This window comes from Sinocyclocheilus rhinocerous, unplaced genomic scaffold (genome assembly GCF_001515625.1).
Source record: "Sinocyclocheilus rhinocerous isolate Xijiao unplaced genomic scaffold, SAMN03320098_v1.1 scaffold1198, whole genome shotgun sequence".
Lineage (NCBI taxonomy): Eukaryota > Metazoa > Chordata > Actinopteri > Cypriniformes > Cyprinidae > Sinocyclocheilus > Sinocyclocheilus rhinocerous.
Genome location: NW_015649585.1, coordinates 991862 through 1003783, shown reverse-complemented (window position 1 = coordinate 1003783; position 11922 = coordinate 991862). Strand labels below are relative to the sequence as shown.

The 11922-nt window shown below is 37.7% G+C and overlaps 1 protein-coding gene across 3 annotated transcripts in view; it reads left to right on the top strand.

Moving 5' to 3' along the window:
- The window catches only part of LOC107710847 (ectonucleoside triphosphate diphosphohydrolase 4-like), a 35670-nt gene extending 27313 nt beyond the window's left edge, over positions 1-8357 (top strand). For all 3 annotated transcript variants that reach the window (XM_016515703.1, XM_016515701.1, XM_016515702.1), the window contains exons 9-13: positions 3611-3777; positions 4636-4960; positions 5317-5402; positions 5549-5710; positions 6662-8357. In XM_016515703.1, the coding sequence (XP_016371189.1) occupies positions 3611-3777; positions 4636-4960; positions 5317-5402; positions 5549-5710; positions 6662-6899 (978 nt within the window). In that variant the 3' untranslated portion in view covers positions 6900-8357. The remainder of the gene's footprint in view (positions 1-3610; positions 3778-4635; positions 4961-5316; positions 5403-5548; positions 5711-6661) is intronic.
- Positions 8358-11922: the final 3565 nt, after the last annotated feature.

Genomic DNA, 11922 nt, shown 5'->3' with positions numbered 1-11922 from the left:
GACTAATTCGTACAGTCTAATTCGGACTAATTCGTACAGTCTCATTGGGACTAATTCGTACAGTCTCTTTCTGACTAATTCGTACAGTCTCATTCTGACTAATTCGGACTAATTCGTACAGTCTCATTGGGACTAATTCGTACGGTCTCATTCTGACTAATTCGTACAGTCTCTTTCTGACTAATTCGTACAGTCTCATTCTGACTAATTCGGACTAATTCGTACAGTCTCATTGGGACTAATTCGTACGGTCTCATTCTGACTAATTCGTACAGTCTCTTTCTGACTAATTCGTACAGTCTCATTCTGACTAATTCGGACTAATTCGTACAGTCTCATTGGGACTAATTCGTACGGTCTCATTCGGACTAATTCTGACAGTCTCATTCGGACTAATTCTGACAGTCTCATTCGGACTAATTCTGACAGTCTCATTCGGACTAATTCTGACAGTCTCATTCGGACTAATTCTGACAGTCTCATTCGGACTAATTCTGACAGTCTCATTCGGACTAATTCTGACAGTCTCATTCGGACTAATTCTGACAGTCTCATTCGGACTAATTCTGACAGTCTCATTCGGACTAATTCTGACAGTCTCATTCGGACTAATTCTGACAGTCTCATTCGGACTAATTCTGACAGTCTCATTCGGACTAATTCTGACAGTCTCATTCGGACTAATTCTGACAGTCTCATTCGGACTAATTCTGACAGTCTCATTCGGACTAATTCTGACAGTCTCATTCGGACTAATTCTGACAGTCTCATTCGGACTAATTCTGACAGTCTCATTCGGACTAATTCTGACAGTCTCATTCGGACTAATTCTGACAGTCTCATTCGGACTAATTCTGACAGTCTCATTCGGACTAATTCTGACAGTCTCATTCGGACTAATTCTGACAGTCTCATTCGGACTAATTCTGACAGTCTCATTCGGACTAATTCTGACAGTCTCATTCGGACTAATTCTGACAGTCTCATTCGGACTAATTCTGACAGTCTCATTCGGACTAATTCTGACAGTCTCATTCGGACTAATTCTGACAGTCTCATTCGGACTAATTCTGACAGTCTCATTCGGACTAATTCTGACAGTCTCATTCGGACTAATTCTGACAGTCTCATTCGGACTAATTCTGACAGTCTCATTCGGACTAATTCTGACAGTCTCATTCGGACTAATTCTGACAGTCTCATTCGGACTAATTCTGACAGTCTCATTCGGACTAATTCTGACAGTCTCATTCGGACTAATTCTGACAGTCTCATTCGGACTAATTCTGACAGTCTCATTCGGACTAATTCTGACAGTCTCATTCGGACTAATTCTGACAGTCTCATTCGGACTAATTCTGACAGTCTCATTCGGACTAATTCTGACAGTCTCATTCGGACTAATTCTGACAGTCTCATTCGGACTAATTCTGACAGTCTCATTCGGACTAATTCTGACAGTCTCATTCGGACTAATTCTGACAGTCTCATTCGGACTAATTCTGACAGTCTCATTCGGACTAATTCTGACAGTCTCATTCGGACTAATTCTGACAGTCTCATTCGGACTAATTCTGACAGTCTCATTCGGACTAATTCTGACAGTCTCATTCGGACTAATTCTGACAGTCTCATTCGGACTAATTCTGACAGTCTCATTCGGACTAATTCTGACAGTCTCATTCGGACTAATTCTGACAGTCTCATTCGGACTAATTCTGACAGTCTCATTCGGACTAATTCTGACAGTCTCATTCGGACTAATTCTGACAGTCTCATTCGGACTAATTCTGACAGTCTCATTCGGACTAATTCTGACAGTCTCATTCGGACTAATTCTGACAGTCTCATTCGGACTAATTCTGACAGTCTCATTCGGACTAATTCTGACAGTCTCATTCAGACTAATTCGGACTAATTCGTACAGTCTCATTCAGACTAATTTGTGCAGTCTCATTAGGACTAATTTGTACAGTTTCATTCGGACTAATTTGTACAGTCTCATTCGGACTAATTCTGACAGTCTCATTCGGACTAATTCGTACGGTCTCATTCGGACTAATTCGTACGGTTAATTCGTACAGTCTCATTCAGACTAATTCGGACTAATTCGTACAGTCTCATTCAGACTAATTCAGACTAATTCGTACAGTCTATTTCAGACTAATTCAAACTAATTCGGACTAATTTGTACAGTCTCATTCAGACTAATTCGGACTAATTTCGTACAGTCTAATTCGGACTAATTCGTACAGTCTAATTCGGACTAATTCGTACAGTCTAATTCAGACTAATTCGGACTAATTTGTACAGTCTCATTCAAACTAATTCGTACAGTCTAATTCAGACTAATTCGGACTAATTTGTACAGTCTCATTCAGACTAATTCGTACAGTCTCATTCAGACTAATTCGGACAGTCTCGTACAGTCTCATTCGGACTAATTCGGACTAATTCGTACAGTCTCATTCGGACTAATTCGTACAGTCTCATTCAGACTAATTCGTACAGTCTCATTCAGACTTAAATCGTGTGAGCTCCTTCAAACTAATTCGTACAATCTTCATTGTACAGTCTCATCTGCTTGCGTTCCACAAAGGGTTAGGTTTATTGGTGAACTTTAAATCTCATGTTTTAGTGTTGGGAAAAAAAAATCTTTTTTTTCTGCATTCTCCTCCAATTCACTACAACATAAAATAGTTGTTTTCTTATGAAATGGGGTTGTTTGTTTGTTTGTTTTTTCTTTTTCATAAGACCATTTCTTCCCTCTCTGACCTTCAGAATTAATCAGACAGGCTGTTTTTCCTGCTGTACTTTTAAGGCTTCTATATGTAAACCAGATAATCCCGTTTATCTACTTTTATTCATTATATGGCCCCTTTAAACAATATTTGATCATTTAATTGAATCTCTGTAATTTAGGGAGAGTTTCATAATCTAATATTAGCAATCCATGAATTTAGTGTGTGTGTGTGCACGCAATGTTTGTTTGTTTGTTTTTTTCTGAATATAATAACTGACTTAATTCTGTATGTGCAATTGTTTTAGAGGAAAACTCCTCAGCCCAAATCCTGATGGCCTCTAATCTGACATAACAGGATGCCTCTGAAATCAAACACAATCCAAATGAAGTGTTCAGTGTTTTCATCATATTCTTTAGTATTTTTCTGTATCTGTATTAAAGCTTGTGAGCTATTAAAGGAATGTTCTCGATCAACACATGTTGAGCTCAGTTGTCTCGCCTTCAGATTGTCTCGCCTCATAGCCTTCTATTGTAAGTGCATTGCTCTAAATGTTCATTTTTACTGAGGGATGAGTCACTAATTTTCTGTGGTAATCAACAACATGCTACACATGCCTTTGATAGAGCTCAACTTGTTCTGAACCCCAACATTCCTTTAAATGTCATTGTACAAATATGATGCTGCTTCTCACTTCACTTGCTTTGCTGCCTCTGTGTTTAAAGAAACATGCAATTCAAGCACTCTTCAGAGTAGATCTGTTGATCTGCATTTTTAGAAGATGCTCCAAATGTTCAGTTCACATCAGTTAACATCTGTTCTCCACAGCAGTCTTATATTTCTGTCTGTGTTTTGCTGTGTGCTACCAGGAAGAGATAGCCAAGAATTTGCTGGCGGAGTTTAACCTGGGCTGTGACGCTCACAGAACAGAACACGTGTACCGTGTTTATGTCTCAACATTTTTGGGTTTTGGTGGAAATGCAGCCCGCCAGAGATATGAGGAAAACCTCATCAGCACCACACAAATCCAAAACAAGTAAGATCAAATATTTTTTGAAAATATTGTTGAACATGAGCTAGACAATGTACACTACTGTTCAAAAGTTTGGAGTTTTACGATTTCTTTTTATACATAAATGTATATTTTCATTCATCAAAGACGCATTAAATTGATCAAAAGTTTGAGTAAACATGTATAATGTTACAAAAAAAATTCTGTTTCACATAAATGCTGTTCTCTTAATCAAAGAATAAAATGCATTATAGTTTCCACAAAAATATGCAAAACTGTTTTCAGCATTCATAATAATGATGATAAACAGACAGTGTCTGCTCTATTACAAATAATTTAAATATTTTTTTAAAAATACATAAACATAAATGTTTTAATATGTTGTGCGTTTTAATAGACCGGTGACGACCGCACGTAGCATTATAACAGAACTTTCAAACGTATCTAGTATGATAAAACAGCGCTGCTTTTTCCCCCCCACATACGCACGACAGGAAGGAGCGGAAGCGGTCGACTGTGGCATAATAAAAGCTCCCCTTCTTTCGAGCTCGTTCAGCAGCCTCGTTTCACTTCGACGGCTTTCAGCCTCACCCTGCTTCATTCTACTACGTTAATAAATCATTAGCTCATCCATGAACATGATTTCTGCCCGAGTCCCGTCGGATTGCTTCGGCTGTGGGGATGAAGACCACAACTCCCATGATTCCACACTCAGTCGCAGCGTCATCAAACTACGCCTTTGATTCTTTGTTTATTTTGAATATGCGCCCTCTAACGGCGAAAATTACATATTGTGCTTTTAACACTTTTTTTTTTTATTGTGAATATTTGATGTCGACCAACATTCCTTGGGAAGTTCTCATCGATCACTGCTGTCTCTAGGCTGCTGGGTCAGCATCAAGGAGAGAGCGCAGACTCGCCCATCCTTGACCCCTGTCTGCCAGCTGACCTCCAGGATGAGGTGGGTCCTCAGGACCAGAGAGTTCACCTGAGAGGCACTGGAGACTTCGACCGCTGCCGTCTGCTGCTCCAGCCGTTCCTCAACCGCACCAATGACACCAACACATCTCTGAACGGAGTCTACCAGCCGCCCATCGACTTCACCAACAGCCAGTTCTACGGCTTCTCTGAGTTCTACTACTGTACTGAAGATGTGCTGCGCATGGGAGGAGACTACAACTCCACCAAATATTCCAACGCTGCTAAGGTACACTGACATTTTACGATATGTTCATGCTGCTCTTTTTTAATAGAATCAAAGCTCACTGTGGCAGTCAAGCTCCAAAAAGAGAGGTCAGTTCTGTCGTATGGAACAGAGCAGCGTGAACATTCTTCAAAATTTCTCTTTTTGTGATGCATAAAAGAAAATTAGAAGAAAGAAACAAGATTTTTGTTACAGCAAGTGTTTTGTTCCAGTAATTGACGCAGGATATAACAACTTTTTGGGGGGATTTTTGTCCCAACAGGTGGGGTTCCCAGTCAGAAATGACCAGCCTACAAAAATTGCTTATAAATCGCTCATTATCACATTTGTTTTTACTGACCTTACCCTTTTAATTTCAGAGTTACTGTGCCACCCAGTGGAAGACTTTGAAAGAACGGTTTGATCGAGGACTTTACGCCTCACATGCTGATCAACATAGACTGAAGTAAGTTTAAAATGCAAAAACCTCTATTAAGGCAGCATTGACTCATTTTCTCGTCAGTACAAAAGTGTATGGTAGAAAATAATACATCAACCGTTTCTGATCAGTTTGGAGAAATGAATAAACGGGCTGCTCCTCTCCTCCTGCAGGTATCAGTGCTTTAAGTCTGCGTGGATGTATGAGGTGCTCCACTCAGGTTTTGCGTTTCCAGCGGCGTATGAGAATCTCAGAACGGCCCTGCTGGTGTATGACAAAGAAGTGCAGTGGACACTAGGAGCCATTTTGTACCGCACACGTTTTCTACCTCTAAGGTAAATACATATACATACCAACTTGGTTTTTGAGCCTTCTTTTCTTTTTTTCTAAATAGTTTTGAGTCTTCTTTTCTTTGTAAAAAAATTTTTTTTTATTATTAATATTTTTCCCCCGATATTTTTCCAATACTTTAGCTGCTAAACTTGGGGTCAAACTTTTAAATGGTCTTTAAAAAAAAAAAAATTCACACACATTTCTGAAGGATCATATGACACTGAAGACTGAAGTAATGATGCTGAAAAATCAGCGTTTCATCACAGAAATAAATTACATTTAAATATATATTGACATAGAATACGGTTATTTCAAAGTGCAATAATTCACACTGTATTTTTTTATTAAATAAATGCTGCCTTCTTGAACAGTAATGAAAAACGAATTTGACAAGTCTTATTCAAAAGTCCAAAAATAGTCATTTTGTTTTATTTTTTTACTTTCCATTATTTTTTGCAGCTTTAACTACTAAACTTTAAGAATTTTTTTTTTAAATAATAGCCAATAAATTTTCTAAACATTTAAATTTAATAATTTCTAACACCTTTGCCCTGTAAATTATCATCTTCCAGCTGTCATTCACTAGAAGTGGCATTTTGCTGATACAAGCTCAGTGTCTCGCACAGACATGTAATTTTGGGGTTTTGCTGCTTAATAATATTGCACACAGTTGTTTTTAGTTGGATTTTATAGCACATTTAATTTTATAAAATGGCTTTTATTTTATAAAGCCATAAAGATTATTTGAAGTTACAGTAACAGCCTAACAGACGTCATATTACTAACCATAACCTACATCTTGGATGCCCTGGGGGTAAGCAGATAAACATCAAATTTTCATTTTTGGGTGAACTATCCCTTTAACACAAAAAAATCACGTTAAAACAAAATGTTAACTTTTTTTTATTTTGTATATATTTAATATACATTTCTGGCGTGTTTTGGTTTGTCAGGGACATCCAGCAGGAGAGTCTGAAGGGCTCTCACTCTCACTGGCACCACGGCTTCTCCTTCATGAACAACCACTATCTGTTCCTGGCCTGTTTTCTGGTGGTGGTTTTGTCCATCCTCCTCTACCTGCTCCGGCTGAGACGCATACACAACCGCTCCACACTCCTGCGCGGTGCCCCTGCTTCCGTCCAGTGGCTGGAGGAGGGCCTGGCTTCACCAGACCTCCCTGTTACCCTATAGGGCTGGACCCTGTCAATCAAACAACTGGCCAATCACTGGAGGAGACACACCTCTCCAATGATTTTTTTTTTAAACACTTTGTCATGGTTTTGCCTCCTATCAAGTCTTTCTCCTACAGTCATCATGTCAGCCTCTCACTGGCCAGTTTTGCATTTCCACAGAATAATTTGCAAGGGATTCTACATGACATGTACAGCCAAGGCCAGTCAAGCTTTGGTGTAATGTGAAGACGGTGAAGACTGCAGCTATGGAAAGGACTGTATGGCTGCCTCTGATCAGCTGTGATGTTTGGTTGTTTATTTATTAATTGTCTGAGGGACGCTGAGGCTGCCTTTTGATTTTCAGTGTGAAAGAGGACATGTGACTTGAGTATGGTTTATATATGTGTCCGTAGTCTAGACAAGGTTCTGCCGGCTGTTGCCTCGACTCAAGACTGTATGCATAATTGAACATTTATTAAATGTTTTGATTGTGCCAAAGAAAAACTGAGTGAGATTCATTTTAAAAGATTCATTTTAAATGTTTTTACCACCAAAACCTTTTTCTCTCTCTCTCTCTCTCTCTCTCTCTGTTCAATACAATAGAAACTCGTGTCTTGGAACTTTTTTCTTGGGATTTTTTGGACACTGAAGTTGGACTGCGCTGATATCGTGGTAGAAAGCAAAATCCCTTTAAAATGTAAAAACACCAGCCACAATTAGAACGATGTGGCAGATTTCTAAAATGATTCAAGTTCACTTTTTTTTCTGCCTAAAACACCTTTCCATGAATTATATTTCCATGAACAGCACTCCATTGAGGAATGTTGAGAGCGAAAGAGAAAATGGCTCTTATTTTTATTTTTTCTTGTTAAAGGTAGATGGTTTCGATAGTGAATATTACAGTGTTAGAGTGTCAGAATTACTCCTTTATCATTGGTACTGCTTATTGCTTGTCTGTGAGTGTATATGGGATTGTGAGCATTGATTTTATTTTATTTTTCAAATGTCATCATCTATCATTTCTATGACTTCACACTGGGGTGGAGCTGTAAATGTTGTTATTTAAACTTGTAGAGCTCTACGATGAGAATCAGTGCAATATATTTGGGGGTTAAAATCACATCTTTGCGTGTCAGAATTCCAGCTCGCAATATACAAGTTCACCCAAAAATAAATTGTCATGTTCTTCCAAACCCATATGGCCACTTCTGTTTGACTAAAAAATTCTGATGAATGTATTAGTCACTCGTTTGCATGCAGTTACACTGAATTAGGATCGGGATGTAAAAAGCACCATTAAAAAAAACTTTCATTGCACATATGATTTGTGTACTATATTCAAAGTATTAAGTATTCTGAAGCCAAACAATAGCTTTGTGTGAGTAACAATAATATGACTTTAAGAATATAGTCCACAAGTTGAATGGGCAGTTTAAAGGGTTAGTTCACCCCAAAATGAAAATTGTGTCATTAGTTACTCACCCTCATGTCGTTTCAGACCTGTAAGACCTTCGTTCATCTTCGGAACACAAATTAAGATATTTTTGATGGAATCTGAGAGCTGTCTGACCCTGCATAGACAGCAACGCAACTGAAGTGTTCCCAAGTCCAGAGACGTAGCAAGGAGATCGGTAAAATAATCCATGTGATATCAGGGGTTCAATCGTAATTTTACGAAGCTACGAGAATACTTTTTGTGTGCAAAAGAAAAATAATAACGACTTTATTCAACATTTCATCTCCTCCGCGTCACCCTGGTGCCATTTTGGAGAATATCCGCTGGACGTAAACAGCGTATGCTGTTCTGTGTCAGCTGCGTCACGCTGGATCTGTTTCCTACGGTGTTATGATTTGATCTGAACGAAAACGGTGTATCCGTGTGACGCAGCTGACACAGAATAGCATACGCTGTTTACGTCCAAGTCGTTATTATTTTACTTTTGCGCACAAAAAGTATTCTCTCTCCCACCCCCCCCATACTGTGGATGTGAATGGGGACCAAAAATTTGAGGGTGAGTAAATGATGACAGCATTTTTATGTTTGTTTTTTATTTTCATTGTACCATTACTGTGCATTAAAATGTTTTGGGGCTTAATTAGGATGTATTATGACAGGATGCCATTGACAAATGACAAATCTTGCATCTAAAAGCCATTTGGGATTGAAGCGGTGTACACTGCCCTGATTGAATGTGTAGGTCCATGTATTTCAGTGCAAATTCTCAATGGCTGTTTTTTCTCGAAGAAAACCTCTGATGTGGGGTTGTTGTTCACGTCTCTCTTTGGAGCAGCAGTCACTTCTGTATAATGCTGGTGTTTGTCAAGCACAGGTACCATATTCACACAAACTGTTAAACAAGTTTGCACGCAAAACATCAGTTCCTTCAATATTGCTGTTGTCAAAGATAAAGAGAAATTAAGAATTAAATAGTGTTTGGTGTTTTTTTCCTCCAAATGGTGCTCGCTAAAGTGAAAAACCCATCGATTTTATTAAAAGAGGGACTCTAGAGTACGGGACTAAGTGTCGAGTTCTTCACGATCAAGAGGACTTTGTGTCAGTGGTTTATTTACGATGTGCTCTGGACGGAGAGGTTAAACCCGTCTCGTTTTCACTTCTCTCAGAGCTGTAAAGCGTGACCGACCCCTGTTTTCTCATTCTTGTGTTACAAAACAAACCTGAGAAGATGTTAAATGGCCGACCATGTGGTCTTCAGCTGTCTGAGGCAGCTATATGGAAACATTAGGTTCGTTAGTTCCTGTAAAAAAAAAAAAAAACATGATGTAGGACCTTAAGTCAGTACAGCCTGTTGAACAATCTTTTCCTCATAGCCATGATTTTATTCGTAAAAAATAAATAAATATGGTCTCTCATGGCGAACTGTTGCTGGTGAATTCACATCAATTTGTACGTTTTTTGAACAATCTGCTTGTGTGTCACTGAGTGTTAGGGGTGGATATTGTAGATATTTTTCTCAAAATTGTACCCCTACTTTTTTGTACAAAAAAAAAAGTAAAATAAGGGAAAACAGAAATGACAAAAGCATGTAAAATTACTGAAAAGTTCATAAGTATGACTAAATTCTACAATAAATAATACTTAACAGTTTGTCATGCAAATACTGCCATCACTGAAAACTGTGCATACAATTTAGCAGCCCGTATGTGATAATAATAATAAAATAAAATAAAAAAAACTGAATGACTAAAAATGGATGTATATAGTGAATTTATGATTTTATTCTTGCACTTAAAGTATGTAAGATATGTACATGTGAAGCATAGATTTTTGTGTTAACCTTCTGAAAGCATTTATATATGTCATTAATGCATGACAGTATGCTTCGATTCACATTTAGGCTACCATTTAAAAGTTTGGGGTTGGTAAGATTGTTTTAATGTTTGTTGAAAGACGTCGTTTTTTTATCTTTTTTTTTTCTCACCAAGACAGCATTTATTTGATAAAAAATATGGTGAAATATTACAATTTATATATTTTAAAATGTGTATATTCCTGTGATGCAAAGCTGTATTTTCAGCATCATTACTCCAGTCTTCAGTGTCACATGATCCTTCAGAAATCATTATAATATGCTGATTTGCTGCACAAGAAACATTTCTTATTATTATTGATTATTGATGAATAGAACATTCAAAAGAGCAGGATTTATTTAAAACAGAATCTTTTGTAACATTATAAATGTTGAATAAATCAATAAAAAATTAAGTATCATCATCAAACTTTATTAAGGACACACTCGGTCCAAACAAAGACACACAAGGACAAAAACCACAATATCACATATTTACATGTGTACTAAAACGCCAATGATTCCACATATTTGAAAAAAGCCTGACTGAACTTAGTGCCAAGTTTGTCAGTGTTAAAAATATACCGTTTACAGATTCTGATAACCTACACATACATCTGTACATGAGATTACGCAACACAGCAGCGCAGGTTGGCACACCAGCACTGACAAACATTTGGTTTGCGCTGCTTCATCGTGGCACCTTAAGCAGCAATCGCATACCATCATTATAAGCTACATTAAGTCTCTGCATGCTGCTCTTTCTGTAATGCCGCCACAAATGGCCAGTATACATAGGGGTACAGTATGCTTTAAAAAGTGTAGTCTTCACAGATCCTGAGCACATGCCAAATTTGCGAATCAACATATTGGCCTGGGCATACAGCGTACAACACTGTCTGTAAATATCCCTATCATCAGACAGGTCATCAGTTATATAATGCCCTAAGTATTTAACCTCATTACATACCTTAAGGACACTCCCAGACAGAGAGAAGTCAGGAAATGTCAGTTTCCTGTCCCCCCTACTCCTAACAATCATAATATTACTCTTTTTGGCATTATATTTAATATCAAACTCTGAACCATATCGAGAACAAATCCTCAGTAACTGTTGAAGACCAGCACTATATGGACAAAAAATCACCAAATCATCTGCATACATCAAATGGTTTATAATAGTATGACCAACCATATGTTCTACAACCATTTAACAGCTTTGATAAATCATCCATATAAACATTAAATAAAAAGGGAGACAAAATGCTTCCCTGTCTGACTCCATTACATACACTGAATGGAGCAGACACACAATTACCCCATTTTACATACATTAATTGATGAGCATACCAAAAAACCAAAATTCTCACTAAAAATTTGGGAACTCCTCTATTGTATAACTTAAAAAATAATTTTTCATGATTTACACGATCAAAGGCTTTAGAAGCATCAATAAAACACATAAAAATTGTGAATTGTGTATCATCAGGTCCCTGCCTTTTATAAATGTACCCTTGCTCTCCAGCAATATTCTGGAGAAACAAAGTGCATAATGAAGTGCATTTATGGCCCTAGTCAGTGAACTATTTTAAAGGGGTCATATGATGTTGCTAAAAAGAACATTATTTTGTGTATTTGGTGTAATGAAATGTTTAAGCGGTTTAAGGTTAAAAAAAACACATTATTTTACACATACTGTACATTATTATTTCTCCTCTATGCCCCACCTTTGTG